Source organism: Anguilla rostrata, chromosome 17 (genome assembly GCF_018555375.3).
Source record: "Anguilla rostrata isolate EN2019 chromosome 17, ASM1855537v3, whole genome shotgun sequence".
NCBI classification, from domain to species: domain Eukaryota; kingdom Metazoa; phylum Chordata; class Actinopteri; order Anguilliformes; family Anguillidae; genus Anguilla; species Anguilla rostrata.
This window is the reverse complement of record NC_057949.1, coordinates 3690055-3707067: the sequence shown is the minus strand read 5'-3', so window position 1 is coordinate 3707067 and position 17013 is coordinate 3690055. Positions and strand designations below refer to the sequence as shown.

The 17013-nt window shown below is 46.5% G+C and overlaps 1 protein-coding gene across 4 annotated transcripts in view; it reads left to right on the top strand.

Annotated features, from left to right (window-relative positions):
* The first annotated feature begins 2694 nt into the window (after positions 1-2694).
* Positions 2695-17013, top strand: part of LOC135243497 (MAGUK p55 subfamily member 3-like) — a 29561-nt gene continuing 15242 nt past the window's right edge. For 3 of the 4 annotated variants that reach the window (XM_064315373.1, XM_064315374.1, XM_064315371.1), the window contains exons 1-5: positions 2695-2814; positions 13037-13094; positions 14072-14190; positions 14599-14676; positions 16416-16496. In XM_064315373.1, coding sequence (XP_064171443.1) covers positions 13070-13094; positions 14072-14190; positions 14599-14676; positions 16416-16496 — 303 coding nt within the window. In that variant the 5' untranslated portion in view covers positions 2695-2814; positions 13037-13069. Of the gene's footprint in view, positions 2815-2923; positions 3138-13036; positions 13095-14071; positions 14191-14598; positions 14677-16415; positions 16497-17013 lie in introns of those variants that run through there. The other variant, XM_064315372.1, reaches the window with a different exon arrangement.

Below are 17013 nucleotides of genomic sequence, written 5' to 3'. Positions count from 1 at the left end.
CAGAGCTGTTTAACCACGGGAGCGCTCCTTCTCCGGGACCAATCGAAACCCGCGTTTCAACGCGCGATCCGTTTGATGAATTTTTGTGACATTTGCCTCTGACATTTCACACGCTTCGTGAGATTGGCATTATGTCATTGCTGAGAAATGTTTACAATAGGGCATTCGATCCATTCTTTCATTATTGTGTTTTATTTAATAAGGATAAAACCTGCCACACATCTCCCAGTGGCTGGATTTAAAACAAAGGAAATTACAGTGATGCATATAGACCATGATCCCAACTGTAAAGTTTTAATAGATGTCCCTGAGTCTTTCCTTATTTCACAGATGAGGTGCCATGCTTTGGATCACGATCTGTTTCTTTCCCCCCAACTTTCCTCTTCCATTAACTTTGGTACAGGTTAATTCTTGTCTCATCTGTCCATAAGACTTCTAGCTCTATAACTCTAGTTGTTTTAAATGAATTCTAACCAGGCTGTTTGGTTCTTGAGATTGATTACAGTGGTTTTCATCTTGTGGTGAATGCTCTGAGGTTTTGCTGGGGTAGTCTTCTTTTTATGGCAGTCTTTGAAACATCTATGCCTACATACTGGCGGGTGTTCCTGATCTGTTCCACAGCTGAAAAGGGTTTTTTCTTCACAAGTGAAGGCATTCTTCGGTCATCCACAACAGTGGTCTTCTGTGGTCTACCAGGTTTGCTATTGCTGAGCTCACAAATGTGCTCTTGTTTCTAAACAATGTACCAAACTGTTGATTTTGATGCAGCCGATGTTTTGGCTATGTCTTTGTTCTCAGCATTCAGATTTTTCAGCCTCATGATGTCCTGCTTCACTAGCGTTGACCCTTGTTCGGGCCTGATGTTTAAAATCAACCGAGAATCAACTCTTGACCTTTTGTTAGCTCTTTTGTTGCATGAACTAATGCAACAATGACTGGCAGCTGGCCAGGAAACAGCTCATCAGTCAATTGTCCAATTACATTTGGTCTCCTAAAATAAGGGGGGGGGGGGACTATGTATAAAAAGGGCTGTAATTTCTACACAGATCACTTGATATGGACGTAGGTACTTAAAGCTGACCTTCCACATTTTTACCTCGTATTCATTGTTTGGCTTCAAATCCAATGTGCTGGACTACAGAGCCGAAACAGCAGAACTTGTGTCCAAATACTTACGGACTGCGCTGTACATGTGCCCACACACACAGCAGGCACGGGCGCACATACACACACCCGCTCACACACAATACAAGTATGGACACCCACACGCACACACAAGCATACACTCACCCGCTTACACACAATGCAAGTATGGACACACACACACACACACACACAGGCATACACACACCCGCTCACACACAATGCAAGTATGGACACACACACGCACACATAGGCATACACATACCCGCTCACACACAATGCAAGTATGGACACACGCACGCACACACAGGCATACACACACCCGCTCACACACAAAGCAAGTATGGACACACACACACACACACAGGCATACACACACCCGCTCACACACAATGCAAGTATGGACACACACACGCACACATAGGCATACACATACCCGCTCACACACAATACAAGTATGGACACCCACAAACACACACAAGCATACACTCACCTGCTTACACACAATGCAAGTATGGACACCCACACACACACACACAAGCATACACTCACCTGCTTACACACAATGCAAGTATGGACACACACATGCACACACAGGCATACACACACCTGCTTACACATAATGCAAGTATGGACACCCACACACACACATAGGCATACACGTACCCGCTCACACACAATGTAAGTATGGACACACACACACACAAGCATACACTCACCTGCTTACACACAATGCAAGTATGGACACACGTGCACACACACACACACACACACACATATACACACACACACACACGTGCATGCACACAGGCACACACACACACACACAGGCATACACACGTGCACACACACACACGGGCGCGTGCACACAGGCACACACACACACGCGTGCACACACTCTCCCTCATAGCTCCCCTGTGTATAGCTGTACGTGTGGCTGTCTGTGCGCGGCCCACTTGTTAGCCGCGGGTCCCCAGGGGAAACCGTGCTGAGCACAAAGACTCTCTCTCTCTCTCTCTCCCTCCCTCCCTCTGTCTCCCCAACCTCTCTCACTCACTCTCTCTCTCTCTCTCTCTCTCTCTCTCTCTCTCTCTCTCTCCCTCTGTCTCCCCAACCTCTCCCACTCTCTCTCTCTCTCCCTCCCTCTGTCTCCCCAGCCTCTCTCACTCACTCTCTCTCTCTCTCTCTCCATCTGACCGTCTCTGCGGGCTCCCGACCCCGCTGCACGTTTCAGACAAAGGAGGGGCGGAGAGGGGACAACAGCAGCCTCCACGGAGGGAGGAGGAAAGGTGGAGCTGAGGGGGGATGATGTTTTATTACCCTTTGGGAAGGGTGGATGAATGCTAATGGAGGGGGGGGGTGGAGAGGAGGGGGCGGGGTCAGCCAAAGTGACATCATGCCTTTGTGTGCTACACACCCCTGACACGGGGCTTCCAGGAAGTACGAGGCGTTAGCGTCCTGTCTGAGATCAGAGAGAGAGAGAGAGGGAGCGAAAGAAAGGGGAGGGGAAGAGAGGAGAGAGGGGAGGGGCAAGGAGATTGAGAGAGAGAGAGAGAGAGAGAGAGAGAGAGGCAGGGGGGAGCGGAGAGCGGAGAGTGGAGTAGCCGCACTCAGACACGCAGGGAGGTTAGCGGCGGTGCGGTTCTGCGGCGGTACGGGGACGTTCTAACGGTAAGGGACGCTCGCCCGCCTCCGCCTTCGCGGCTTCCTCCGCGAGCCCAGCGCCACCGGCGAAGGAGGGAAGCAGCCTTTCTGTGTACACTGCTCAGTGCTGTATGCCAACAAACCACTGTACCGCAGGGAGAGAGAGGGAGCGAGGGAGGGAGGGAGGGAGAGAGAGTGAGAGAACGAGAGGGAGAGAGAGAGAGAGAGAGAAAGAGAGAGATATTAGACTGGCGGAAGGATGCAATGCAGGCTCCTGAAAAATGATGAAGAGCTCTACTGTACGTTCGGCTCTCAGGAAGTAAGGCTGATTATTTTAGCGTCGCTGGCAGGTGAGTCTTTGCGGATTTGGGTTCTGGCCGAGGTGAACTGCTGCTGGTAATGTAGTGTGATTTGAAGTGTGGATTTGTGGTCTGTGACACGTGTAAGGGGGGTGGGGGTCGGGGGGGGGGGGGTGGGATGAGGTAGGGGGGTGAGATGAGAGAGAGGATTTGTTTTGTTTTAACCTGCCCTGGGTGGCATAAAAGAAAGTGTGGGGCAACACTGATTCATTAAAATGTCTAAAACTCTATTTTTATAACTCAATTGTAATATATCATGTACACATCAGCATAATCCATAAAAGAAAACAAAAACTTTTTATTGACTTTAATAGTGATTGCATATAGGCGTTTAGCAGCTGTTCTTAAAACTACTTTCATATGTTTTTTTTTTGTTCTTTTTAAGCTGCATACCATCTGCAACCTCAGGGTTCAAGCCCAGTTTCCTAATCCTAACAAACTGGATTTGAAGTCTCAGAATGCTTATAATGCTTACTGCTACCCAATAATAATAATAATAATAATAATAATAATAATAATAATAATAATAATAATAATGATAATAATGATAATAATAATTTTTTTTTTTTTGCATGGTACGCAAAGCCTTTCTCACAACAAATGTATGTATGAAATATATACTGTGTAAACTGAGTAAAGACATGCATACGACACATGTTTTTAAAAAATGAGTATTAACATTGTCATTTAAACACAGGCTCAGGGACTCTAAGTGACCTGTTAAAATCTTAATCGCGTTTTCTTAACGACGCCACACAGCGTCTGGCCTGGGGCATGATGGGTAGAGAGCGATGGTCTGGTAGCCTAAAAAAAAAGGATACTGTGCAGACAACGCTTCTGTACACGTACGCTTATACGGGTACCCTTTAAAGGCCTTTGCAAGAAAAATATGTTCTTCCTTTAAACTTTATTCTCTTAATTAGTGGAGGCATCCTGTACAGTTAGCACAGTCTTCTTCCACAGGCTATGCTGACCTTCTCATTTCTTATGACGTGGTCCGACTGCAGCGAGACACATTATTATGCCTGGTGCTCAGAGCCACGCTGGGGTCCTAGCTGGCTGACTGGTCCAAATGAGGTATTGCTGATGTAACCTGAGCTAGCCTCAGCCCAAAGCCTGTCCAATCCTGGGACGTCCCGCTACCTGGTGGATTTTATTTAAAATGTGACCTCACAGACAGGTTGTAAGAGCTGTGAGATGTGTATCATAAGGACACAGTGGCACAGAACCCGTGTCCACCTGGAAATAAGGTGCACCTGTTGTCCAAGCTTCTACAGCAGGGACACTCAGATCTGCACATGGAAGCCAGTAGTTCCGCTGCCTTTAATTTCTAGATGGTTAAATGGACTGCATTTATATAGCGCTTTTATCCAAAGCGCTTTACAATTGATGCCTCTCATTCACCAGAGCAGTTAGGGGTTAGGTGTCTTGCTCAAGGACACTTCGACATGCCCAGGGCGGGGTTTGAACCAGCAACCCTCCGACTACCAGACAACCGCTCTTACCTCCTGAGCTATGTCGCCCCATGGGTTAAATGGGTGATTAACTCAAAGGTTAAAGTCTCATCAAACTCACGGGTTCTAATCAGTCCCCCTGGTAAGAGAGGGAGAATTAAAACCAGCAGCGGCACTGGCCCCGAGGTTCGAGTTGCCAGCGCGCCCGTACGCGTCGCGTCGCGGTGCAGAGAGAGATCAGGCGGCAGCGGGGCTCAGCTCTTGGAGATGAGCGTGAGGCGGCGGGGAATCCGAGCTCTGGCGCGGGTCAGGCGCCGGGGAGGCGGAGGTCTGAATCACGGACTTAACCGGAGAGACCGGGATCAGGGATTAGATCCTCCTCAGACATGTGGTTCCAGGCTTTAAAGCTGACATTCGTGTGCACCGTGGGCCGGGGGGGGGGGGGGCGAGCTGCGACCTTTAAGCCTTTAGGAGCATTAGCGCGTCCAAAAACCATTCATCTCCCGCTCACCTGTGAACGAAAGGTCATGCCCATCCACCGGAGCAGACCCCCGCAGACGTGCCTGGGAGTTCAGGTTTTGCTCTGGGGCTCGAAGATCTGCTCGGGGCTGGAGGTACGCGAAATCCTTGTTCTTGTTCTGCGGTGGGTTCAAACGATGGTGTTTCGACGGTGCATCAGGACGTATCGTATTAAAACGTGCTTATAGATATGCGGGTTCATTTAGTTAATGGGTTTTTATTAAAAGAATTTTATGAAAAGAAAGATTTAAATGAATTCATGAGGTTTGGCATATTGTTCCACTGCACTGGCTTGAGGAGAAAAGAGGTTTTCCAAAACCACAATGGGTCAACTTGGGTTAAAGCAGCGGTTCTCAAGTTCGGTCCTAGGGGACTCTCTGTGCATGCTGTTTTTTTATTAGAACCACAATTGCAGTCACAGAGTTTTAACAAGGTGTTAGTTTTTCTTTATTACTCTTTTCCAGTTCTGCGGGATTATTTACCCTCTTTGCCACATTATGTCAGAAATAGCTGTGAAAGACTAAAGAATGAAAGCCATATTCACATTGTGCTATATTGCAAACGATTGCCTAAAGAGAGGTAAAAAATTTTTTTGAAGGGATCAGATTAGAGACTGAGGCGAATCAACAGGCTCCTAATTGGTGAAAGTGTGGACAGGTGGCCACTGTAACTAACCAATCATGGAGAATTTAAAGACAAAGCAAATGGCAACGAGCCAAACCTGCGTTTTGTCAACAAGTTTCAGGAAAAGCTTATTAAAGAACTTAAACGTTTGTGTTCAACAACCTCCAGTGAGTAAGATATTGGTTGGAACAGAAATGAGCATACAGAGGGGTCCCCAGGACCAAACCTGAGAACCAAAGGGTTAAAGAATAGCCTGTCTGCACTTTTCACGGAGACAAAGTGCAGACAGACCATAATGCCCGAAACACGTCTGGACTGAACAAGGACAAATAGCTTTCAGGCTCGGCTACAGAATAAAATCCGAGGACAAGCATCGATCCCCGTACCAGCCGATGCACGACCAGGCATCCGGAGACGTTCAGTCACTCCCTGAAAAACCTAGCGATGTCGCCCACCTCCTGTGTAGACTACCTTCGAGAAGCGGAGCGGCTGGGACAGCGGTGCATTGCAGGAAAACATGGCGCTTATCTTCGCTTGGAGCCCCATTAAGAGGACCGGCGGAAATGCGTACATCTGATTAAAAAGCGGTGAGGGCAGAGGAGGAGGGGGGGGGGATGAGAGCGTTCCATTATGAAGACGGGTGAACCTAGTGCACGGGGTCAGGGGTCAGGGGTCTGGGGTCAGGGCCGCCGGCGTCCGTGGCGTTTAACGGGCTGGGCGGTGGGTGACATGCAGCGGGCCGCCCCTCCGCCCCCCCCGACTTCCTGCGGCTGAGCGGAGATTTTAATCCCTCTCCCGGCTGTAATGGCCCCCGTCCCGGGCCCCCCGCTTGCCCTCCTCAGCCGGGGCGTGGCCTGTCCAACGCCCCCGCCGCGAGACCCGTCCTGTGACCCCGCCTCCAAGTGCTGCGCTTGGTCACCTGGGGAATGGCTGTCAAAATAAAGGTCCCCGACTTTTTAGGACCTTCTGATTAGCGATTAAAAGTCCCGTTTGATATTGTGTATAAGATCAAAGCAGACAGGAAGAACATGTTTCAGCGGCTGTAGCGGAACCAAAGAGGCTTATGCCATGGATTTAAGAGGCTGTTTCTGGCGGATATGGCCACCCTGCTAACCTACATTGCATGCTACACATTAGCGATTATATTCATGGGCCCTACTACTAAGCGGTTATCCTGTGTGAATATGCGAGCACAACGGCTTTATTATAACGCTGTGAGCAGTCAGCCTAGGCAGCACAGCTCTGGGCAGGAACCTCAGAATCAGCCCAAGTCATGTTATGTTTAGGCATTTAGCAGACACACAGCTTACCTAGTTCTTTTTTTTTAATTAGATATTTAGAGAAGCAATTTTGGGTTAAGTGCGTTGGCAAGGAACAATTGCATTTCTCTTCCTGGAAATGGAACCTGCAACTTGTAAATCAGAAGGTCGGGTCCCTAGCTAGTGTTCTGTATGCAGTGGTTAGGCAAGTGGGCACTGTTAGTGGTAGCTACTCTGATGATGATGGTGATGATGACAGTAATGATGATGTTTATGATGATGATCATGATGAGGGTGTTGATGACGATGATAAAGATGACGAGGAGGAGGATGATGACGAAGAAGAGGGCAAGACGCAGGCGTTCGTTCGTGCGACTCCGAGAGTCTTGGAGAATGTCTAATGCCCGCGGCATGGGGGACGGGCTTTTATTAAAAAGCAGCCAGGCGTCAGAAATAAGCCGCCACCACCCGCTGTGCTGAGCGGGCTGAGTCTGCACACAGCCCTAATGACAGCGACCAGGCCTCGCTCATACACACAACCCTGCCACGCCTGTTTATCCCTTTATTCATGCGTGTGTGTGTGTGTGTGTGTGTGTGTGTGTGTGTGTGTGTGTGAGTGTGTGTGTGAGTGTGTGTGTGTGTGTGGGGTGTGTGTGTGTGTGCGTGTGTGTGTGTGGTGCTGTGTGGTGCGCGTGTGTGTGTGGGTGCGGTGTGAGTGTGTGTATGTGTGCGTGTGTGTGTGTGTGGGTGCGTGTTTGTGTGAGTGTATGTGTGTGTGGGTGTGTGTGTGTCTGCGTGTTTGCTGGCGCATGCACATGTATGCACATCATTGTGAGCAAGCCTGTCTTTCTGTCTGTCTGTCTGTCTCCTGCTGTGCTCTCCACAAATGTCTCTGAAATATCTCACTTTATCTTCACCAGGGTCAGGCTCATCACAGATAAACGCATTATAAAAGCTGTCTTTCCGTTCCGCATCGACTGATTCAGTACATAATGAAAGAAGTAAACTGGGATATATTAAAGGGGTATACTAAACTTGTTTTAAATTTGAATGGTTATGATTCGGGACTCAGCAGATACATAACAGGCATCATGCAGATCTGAGACATGCAAAAATAACCAGGTGATAAATACAAAATCAAGAAATATCCATTGCCTTGTCGATTACTACCATCTTTATACATGTACAAGATATGGTTTACATCCCCACAAATGCCATATGCATAGTTAAATATACACTTTAGTGGCCTCTCCTAAGTTTGTTTCAGTAAATTCATGCAGTGATGGAAAAATAAGGTTATGTGAAATCAAAAACTGGGCTGAGCAAAATATACTCTCACTGACTCGCTGAGTCGAGCAAATCATTGCATTTTGCTGCAGACTCTTTGATTGGTTGAAACGAGGCAATGAATGACAGCTCGCTGTAGCCTACCCCATTATGAGCTTCCTGAAACCATGCTCTTGCATAATTAGAGGTTTATAAAAAAACACTTTGCAATGTATACTTGCACTTACTGTACAAATGCCATATGTAAAGGCTTTGGGTCTATTTCACATGACTATTGGCACATAGAACACCTCTGGTTGTAGATGCTTTCACATAAATGCCTCTATTTTCTGAAACTTCGCACTCATGGTCAATAGAGATTAAATATGTCTGACAGATACAGGGAGAGCCAGTGGTGCCAAACAGATAATTCATCGAATGACAGGAAGTTGGAAGGGGTGAGGAACATCGAATGACAGGAAGTTGAAAGGGGTGAGGAAAATGTTTACCAAAAGGAAATAAGGAAGCTCTGATACCTCAACCTGGATGTCCATATCATCATTTCAGGAAATAGTTATTTGACAGACGCGCACATCAGATTGGTGGTACTGTAAATCCTGTAAATCATGCATGCATTCATGTCTGGTTGTCTTATATTGAGGATCAGTGTGCAGGGAAGGCAGTTCTGATTTCTGAGCCAAGAAGAGCTGATTGGTCCTTGCTTGATCACAGTTTCTTTTTGGAGAGAATCATTGCTGGCACTAATATTATGTTCTACCCTCAGTTCTGTTTAAAAGGCTGTGAATATACAGCATATGGAGGATTACAATGTGCCCTGAAGTGGAGCCAATTTTAAGGTTACCGTGAGGTTACCACCATGAGCCCGGGACATGATGTTCCGATGGCAACGTATAAACCACACCAAACGCTGCTGGTGTACAATGCTATTAGCAATAATGATATCATGCTAGAAAATAAACAGAATTACCCAATCAAATGTCATTTAAATTGAATAGACTACATTAAATTGTTCATATGAAATTAAATGACCATTTTTTCTTTCCATGTGAGCTAGTAGTTTGCAATCTATGTCCTTTGTGGTAAACCTTTGTGTTTTAAAAAAATAAATCATTATTTATTTGCAAAGATTTCAAATTAAATAGATCAATGATTTACAAGGGACACAGTGGGTGAAATGAAATAAAATAACAACATGTAAACAAGTGAAGAGTGCATTTAAAAATCATGTCCCATGGAATGTGTTTCTTTCTTATTAATTAAAATTATTTAAAAAATGTTTTATCTTTTGAGATTGACTATAATTTTAGAAGCTGATAAAAATACGGAATGAATATATTTTATCAGTAGAGATAAAAAAATAATCTTCATCATTCTTAGTTTCATCTCTAGGTTTATGATGAGCCCAAACATTGGATGACCTTTCCCTACTCTCCTTCTTTACAGTTTTTTTTTGTCTGCTTCTGATAGTGTCCACAGAGTGTTCTGTTGGCTGGTCTTCAGTGAGCCTGCAGTTGGAGCTGTCTAAGGCGATCTGTGGATGCATTCAGAACTGTGGCCATGTTGCATTAAGGCCCTTGGGACTAGATTGTGACACCCCTGCTCGAGACAGAATGTAGATAGCAGACATCCTTCTAGATGTGAAGCTTTTGGTGCCCAACACGAGGCTGTACATATCCAATATGACCGTCCATAATTTGGACTGTCCAATTATCAGCGACTGCAACCACAGCTGTGTTCATGCGTGAGCCCCACTACTGATTCGGGAGTGTGTAGACAGCAAAGGTCAAATCCCAAATTTCTGAAATAAGGATTAGCTGTTTCGGTTGTAATACAGTTCTATGGTCTAGGGGTTTAGACCTAGACCGCAGGTTTGAATTCTAGCTAAGCGCGCTGTGGTTGACCTCTGAAACGTGGTGCTGCCAACCCACTTCTTTCCATACTGCCGGCTACGGTTGCATAGTGTGGAGTCAGAGGAGGACCTTTCAGATGAGGTGTGTTTTGCATGGATCAGAGTGAAAGCCTGCGGGTTGGCGGATCTCCACGAACAGGGTTGGGCAGCCCTGGTGTAAAGTGTCAGTGGCGTACTGCAGTAGCAGTGTAGTGTCAAACCCAGGTGTAAAATAAAGCACAAAGTGCCAGTCCCCACTGGGTGGCGCTCAGGAACGGGAGGCTCCGAGTTCAGACCACCGGGCTGTGCCGCTGAACACCGCTACGTGGTTCAGTCGGGCTCTAACCGCGGAGTTCCATTATTACCGTCACGGCTGCCTGCCTGGTCTGACTGACCCCAGGTTAAACGTGAGAATAAAGAAGAGCTCGGTTCTGTCTCCCTGCTGCCCTTAAAAACAGCTGCTTGGGGCAGGGATGCCTAGCCTGCCCTTCTGAATTATTCATAAACTGTCTGTATTCACAGCTAGCCCTAATCCCACTGCTGATCCCAAACACGCTCTGAGGGTCGCCTATCCCCAGACCCTTGGGGAAACCCTGCGGTCTCCATGTCAGAAAGAACAAAGGGACCTTCTCTGTATAATGCATTTTAAACTGGAGTACACTTACGTGACGTACAGTTCGCGAAGCGTTTCCTGGAGAACACTATTAATTAAAATTTCAAAATTTACCAGTTCTGGACTGATCTGCCTAGATGCACCTACCTACTTGGATAATATTTTTGGAATCTTAGGGGTGATTATGTCCCAGGCTAAAGACTCCAAATTCACAGAAGAACTGATTCATCTTTGGTCATTTATCCATATTGTCGCTGGTTATTTTTTGTGTGTTGTAACTGTGGCAAGATCAAAGGCACTCCTGTGACTTAAGAAACACCACACAAACTTGATTATAGCCCCATGTCATGATTGCACATTAGCAAGCAACCAATCAGCTTTCGTTATGTATTTTCCCAATTCCATTTTTTTAAGTCAAGCCTATAGTTGATCCGGTGAAGTTCCTCAAAGACTGATCCTAGGCCATGCCCCACTTCTCATTATTCCTCACTACTCACCCATTTCCTCAAACACAGGGGTTATTTTGAGCTGAATGAAACGGCGACGGTCGAGCCCACGATAATCACAGTGCCAAGACTCTTCTCAGACAGTCAGTTTATTTAGTGGATTCTAGTCATTTCGGTTTCGAGATCGCAATTCCGGTCAGTCGGCGGATACGCAGGGCGTAAAAGTGCCCTGTCGTCAGCACAGCTGTGGCCCCGCCAGCGTTCTGCGATTTACCGCCATCGAGGTCCGCTAGTGGATAGAAAATGCGAGGGGGAGATCTGAGCGGGCTAATAAACGACTGCAAAATGGCTAATGGTCCCGCGGATATCAGGCCAGGGCAGCGCTGATGCTAAGCGCTGGTGGACTGGCAGCTGCTAACTGCAGCAGTATAATAAGAGCTAGCTTGCTTGCTGGGTTCTTCCACCGCTAATTCCGTATATTAGATTGCACCAGAGGCCTGGTCAAACACACTGGGTTAATTGCAGCATGCTTAGATGGAGTTTAGACCCCTAGACCACAGAACTGCATTACAACTGGAGTAGCTATCCAAATCTCTGAAATGAGGATTAGCAGTTCCAGGTGTAATACAGGTCTGTGGTACAGAGGGTTAAACCTGAGGTAAGCACGCTGCAATTGACCCACACTGTTCTGTTACGTTAATCTTCTGGGCTGAGGCCCTTAGCAGACCCCCATGCCCCCCATGTCTCTTATATTAACCTTTCCCTGTTCCTGCAGGTTACCAGGGCATTTCTGTTTTCACAACCTGAACCGATCTGATTGGCTCATGTGTGCTGCATGTTATTGCGCTGTATCTGAAAACACTCTCTGTATCTGAACCGTCTCTGCCTTACAACCTACTGGCCTTGCTGAGGTTCTGTCTTTTCAGTTCAATTGAAACAATACACTGCTACTACTTAGCATTTTGGTGCTTTATAATTGTTGTTGTTGTTGTTGTTGTTGTTGTTGTTGCTGTTCTTCTTCTTCTTCTTCTTCTTCTTCTTCTTCTGTGTCTCTGGCATGCTGGGTTAGTTTTTGAAGAAGCCCTGCATGTCCTCTCTGCAGGCCGAGAGAAAAGCAGCAGGCCTGATGTAGCACTTCGCTGTTGCTCACTGTGTGCTGATGGAGGACAGGCACTATTCTGCAGGGCTACCTCTCTGCCAGGGCTTGGACTGGGTTAGATGCTGGTCATAAATTAAGCCTGCAGCGAGGCAGCATTCACAATGCCCGCCCACACACTCACAATCAAAGGGGCAATAAAAGGCTTTATCGGGCAATTATTCTTACACTGCTGTACGCCGGACCCCTCTAATGAAGGCTGTGTATCACTCCCAGTCCCCAGATGATCTGCCAGGCCCACTGTGAGGGTCATTACAGCGTGGATGAGGGCCGGTGTGTTAGCTCACCGCTAGCAACAGCCACAGCGGGTGAAGCTGAATCTCTGTGTGCGTGCATGCGTGTGGTGGTGCCAGGTGCGTGTGCGTGTGTGTTTGTGTGTGTGTGTGTATGTAATGTGTGTGAGTGTGTGTTTGTGTGTGGATGTGTGTGTGTGTGTGTGTGTGTGTGTGTGTTTGAGTGTGTGCGTGTGTGTGCATGTGAGTGAGAGAGAGACTGTGTATGTGAGTGTGTGTGCGTGTGTGAGAGAGACTGTGTATGTGAGTGTGTGTGTGTGTGTGTGTGCGCATATGAGAGATAAGACCAGGGGTGTATAAGTGTTTATACATTTTTCTTATTTTCCTTTCTGTGTCTGGTTTGTTTTCTAGGTAGCCTCTCCTGGGTAATTGAGGAAAGAAGCCATGCCGGTCCTCTCCGCAGGTGCAGGTGAGATCTCTGACATCACTGATCACACCGTAGGTAATGCGGGCCAGGACGTGGCCATGGCTGCGATTGGTCATTCGGATGCGCCTGCAGGGAGGGTGCCAGCCTAGAACAGCGGCTGCTGTCAGCACTGACAGACACCTCAGAGGTGGATGTGAAGCGTTGCTGTTTTCCCTGACTCACCTACCATGTTTCAAATTTGAATTCTCAAGATATTCTGAACATCTGTTACAGTCATTCTTCAGCTCGGCGCCCTCCATTACAGCACTGTCACCCGAGTGCTGGCACGGTCTGCATGGTGCCATATGCATGGGCTTCTGGTGCCAAAACGCAAGCTATTTTTCACATAGCTGTGCTAGCGTAGCACATGAAGGTGATCCAGGAATCTCTGGAAATGAGCAATGGTTTGTGGGTGCTGATTTGTTTTTAGGAGGAAGCGCCTCACTGATGTTACTTCGGCTTCAATTAACAAAATGTGTCTTTTTGTGCCACCCTGACCTCATACCATCTGTAGGTCTACGAGCAGAATGCCTACAGATATCAATATGGAAAATAACAATAAATAAATGCTTATAAGTAGCAGTTGTATTGCTTCATATAAACAAAGCAAAGTGGATGTATTCAAAAGCAAACACATAATGTCTGTCAGCTCTGCCAAGTAGTCACCTCAGACCAAAACCATAAGTGGTAATGAGATTCTGGTGAGAATTTTATGGCCTACTTATTAGACAACACATTCCACATTAAAATGAGAGTTCACAAATAAAATAAAATTACACAACATTATGAGGCAGCTGAGGAGATCCATCTTGGCTTTAACTCTGGAATATAGCCATCAGCGGAAATGATAAAACCTCTGCCTAAACTTTTCTTCTGAAAATGTTTTAAAGAACATCTTGTAAACCGATGGCTTGTTGATCTGGCCTTTAACGCTAAGATGACGACACAGCTAGCGTTGAGCTATCGTCTGTGGCCCACAGGACTGCACGAAACGCTAGCCCTCCTGACATCACAGCTCCACCCTGATGCCAACCACAGGGAGGACATGGTCTTCCTGAAGGAGGTCTTCAGCGAGAAGAGCCTGGGCTACCTGATGAAGGTAGGACACTTCACCACACCCGGGTCATATAGTCATTAAAATATAAGTAATCTGCTGGAGTTTTACTGGTATCTAAAGCGTTAATTTATTTCAAATGGTTTCAAAATTATTTTTCCATTCTACAGTACATCTTGGGAATAATGTTTCTTTGAAAATTTTGAAGGATTTGCGAAAAGCATTTTCTGGCGTCAAAAGAATTTCTAATCTTGGTTAGCATTTGAGTCAGAGGAGTTCTCCGCAGTACCTGTGCAGAGAATGCTGGGGTCAGCATTCTGATTGGCCGCCCGTCCTTTATTGGCTCTGAAGATAGCTTCTGGTCTTCCTCAGAGCTCTTTTTGCCGGATATGTGGTGATTCTCCTTTCCTGTAGAGGGCGCTGACTTATTTTGTACTTACCTGTGTGTTACAGATCCATGAAAAGCTGCGACAGTATGAGCGACAGAGCCCATCGCCCATCCTGCACAGCGCCTCCTCTCTGGCGGAGGATGTTAGTACAGCGCCTTGGCCGTCTGCAGCTTTGATCTCATAAAGGCCTGAAGTCATAAACAGGGGCTAAAATTAGGCAACAGGGCCACAGTAAATAATGACAAATAATGAGGCTGGAATCACTCAGCTATGCCAGTTACAATGCAGACTAGGTCTCTATCATTTTGATTTAAGATACATTTATTTGGGAGGTATTTTGTATTTTGAGGTGTTTTAGCCCATCCCTACAGGCTTATGTAATCTAAAGCCAGTGGAACTGTGGGTAAAAGGGGGTTGCATCTGCACAGTTAGACAGGTCTGTGGAGTTGCTTGGAGGCAGAATGGTGAATATTTTATTTTTGACTCCGCCCTGGGCCTGTCTGAGTCGTGAGTCGTGAGACAGGACACGCCCCTCCGGCGATGTCAGTGGAGGGCAGATCAGAGCGCCGATGCGAGGGACAGCCTCCGGGAGCCGGGACAGAGTCACTCTGGAGATAAATCAGCTAGTTTCACACACGGGTGCATTCCATAATGTCACACACACACATACACATATTCTGCTGACCCAAGGATTATGGAAGACAGTATACCATCCTAGCATTCAAGGAACTGCTCTGTATGCTACTTCATTCATCCTGAGCTACATCTTAAATTATTGAGGGGAAAAAATGCACTGGAGCCACATTCTTTCTTCATCTCTATGGCAGACTGTCTGCATCATAGGCAGTTTTCAGGAGTCACCCTGCGCAAGAACAATTACTTTTTTTTCTATTAGCATAAATTTCAAGAGAAGCTTTGTAATTGATCTCCCTGTTCCGGTTTGCCATATTCATGCTTGGAGAAAAGTTATTTTCTGAGTCATTTATTTTCTGTTGTGACTGTATTTTCCAACTTTCATACCACCTCCATCTAGCTCTATGTTAAATGGCTGCTGGTGGACTAGGATTGTCAATCTAGAGCAGGGCTCCCCAACCCTGATCCTGGAGCTCTACCGTCCTGTAGGTTTTCACTACAACCCTAATTTGGTACGCCTGATTCTGCTTACTGGCGGTGCAGTGTGATCTCTTGCTGTTGAATGATGTGTGCTTTGTTAGGGTTGGAGTGAAAACCTACAGGACTGTCTATCTACAGGAACAGGGTTGGGCAGCATCCCTGGTCTAAAGCAATTTTATCACCCCTCTGACCCCTCATTCCCCAGCAGAAGGGTCCATATGTTGGTAATATTACAGCCTTATATGCATTTGCTTTGTGTCTTTGTTCACCCCACACCTATTCTGTGCAGCCAATGCCCCATTGAATATTCATGCAATCGTTAATTGCAGAGTCTTGGTATGCACTTCCTCAGAACACAGTATGTAGTAAACTAGGGGGGTATTTCATGAAGCAGGATTGCTGAGTCAGCTGGATAACTGCACTGAGTAAAACCCGGAACGGCTCTTTTTACTTCAGTCCATGTTCCGGATCTGCAGGGGTCTGGGTTTTACTGAGTGTGGTTATCAGCTAGCTCAGTAATCCTGCTTTGTGAAACGGGGTCTAGAGCTTGCGTATATACTGCCAAATAGTGAGGTGTATGAGCAGCCCTCTTTAACTGCATGCTCTGCTGCCACCTGCTGTCCGGGAGGCCTTCAGCACTCTGGACTGCGACCGCCTCACTGAGTTATGAGGGGTTAGGGAATTACTCTGTTCTTTTCGATGGTGTGAATATGCAAAAGGGGCATCTGTTCCTAGTTCCATCTCCTCTGACAGTGCTTTGATTGACAGGTGGCAGAGGAGCTGCAGAACGGACCAATGAGCAGCGAGGAGAAGGAACTTCTGCAACTGCTGACATCACCCCATGTAAAGGTAATGATGAGCAAACATACGGACCTGCACACAGGCGTGTGCTTATAAACACACACATATATGTACACACGTGCATGCATACACATGTACAAAAGCACGATACATACACACACACATACACATGCATGCATCAAACATATTCACACACATTCTTCCACACATACTTCCTTTCAGATACTCAGAGAAACATGGTTCTGGGCAATAAAAGGATGGGCCAGAAGTCTGGGTTAATATTATTCTAAATCACTCCGTAATCCTCCAATGTCAATCTGCATTTTAATTTCCTCAAAGCTTTGTTTTTGTTCTGTAACATCCTGCTGAGTTGTAGAAATTAATTTGACTGTGATGCCATTAAACGAAGCGAATCCCACTTTAATTGGTTTGTCCCTGTGTGATCACTAGCCCGTGGGCCCTGTGCCACAAGAACAATGGAATTTCATGAGCTCTGAAATATGTTTTATTCTAAGACTTACTTGCAGAAAAATGACTTTGAGTCTCTCTCTCTCTCTCTCTCCCT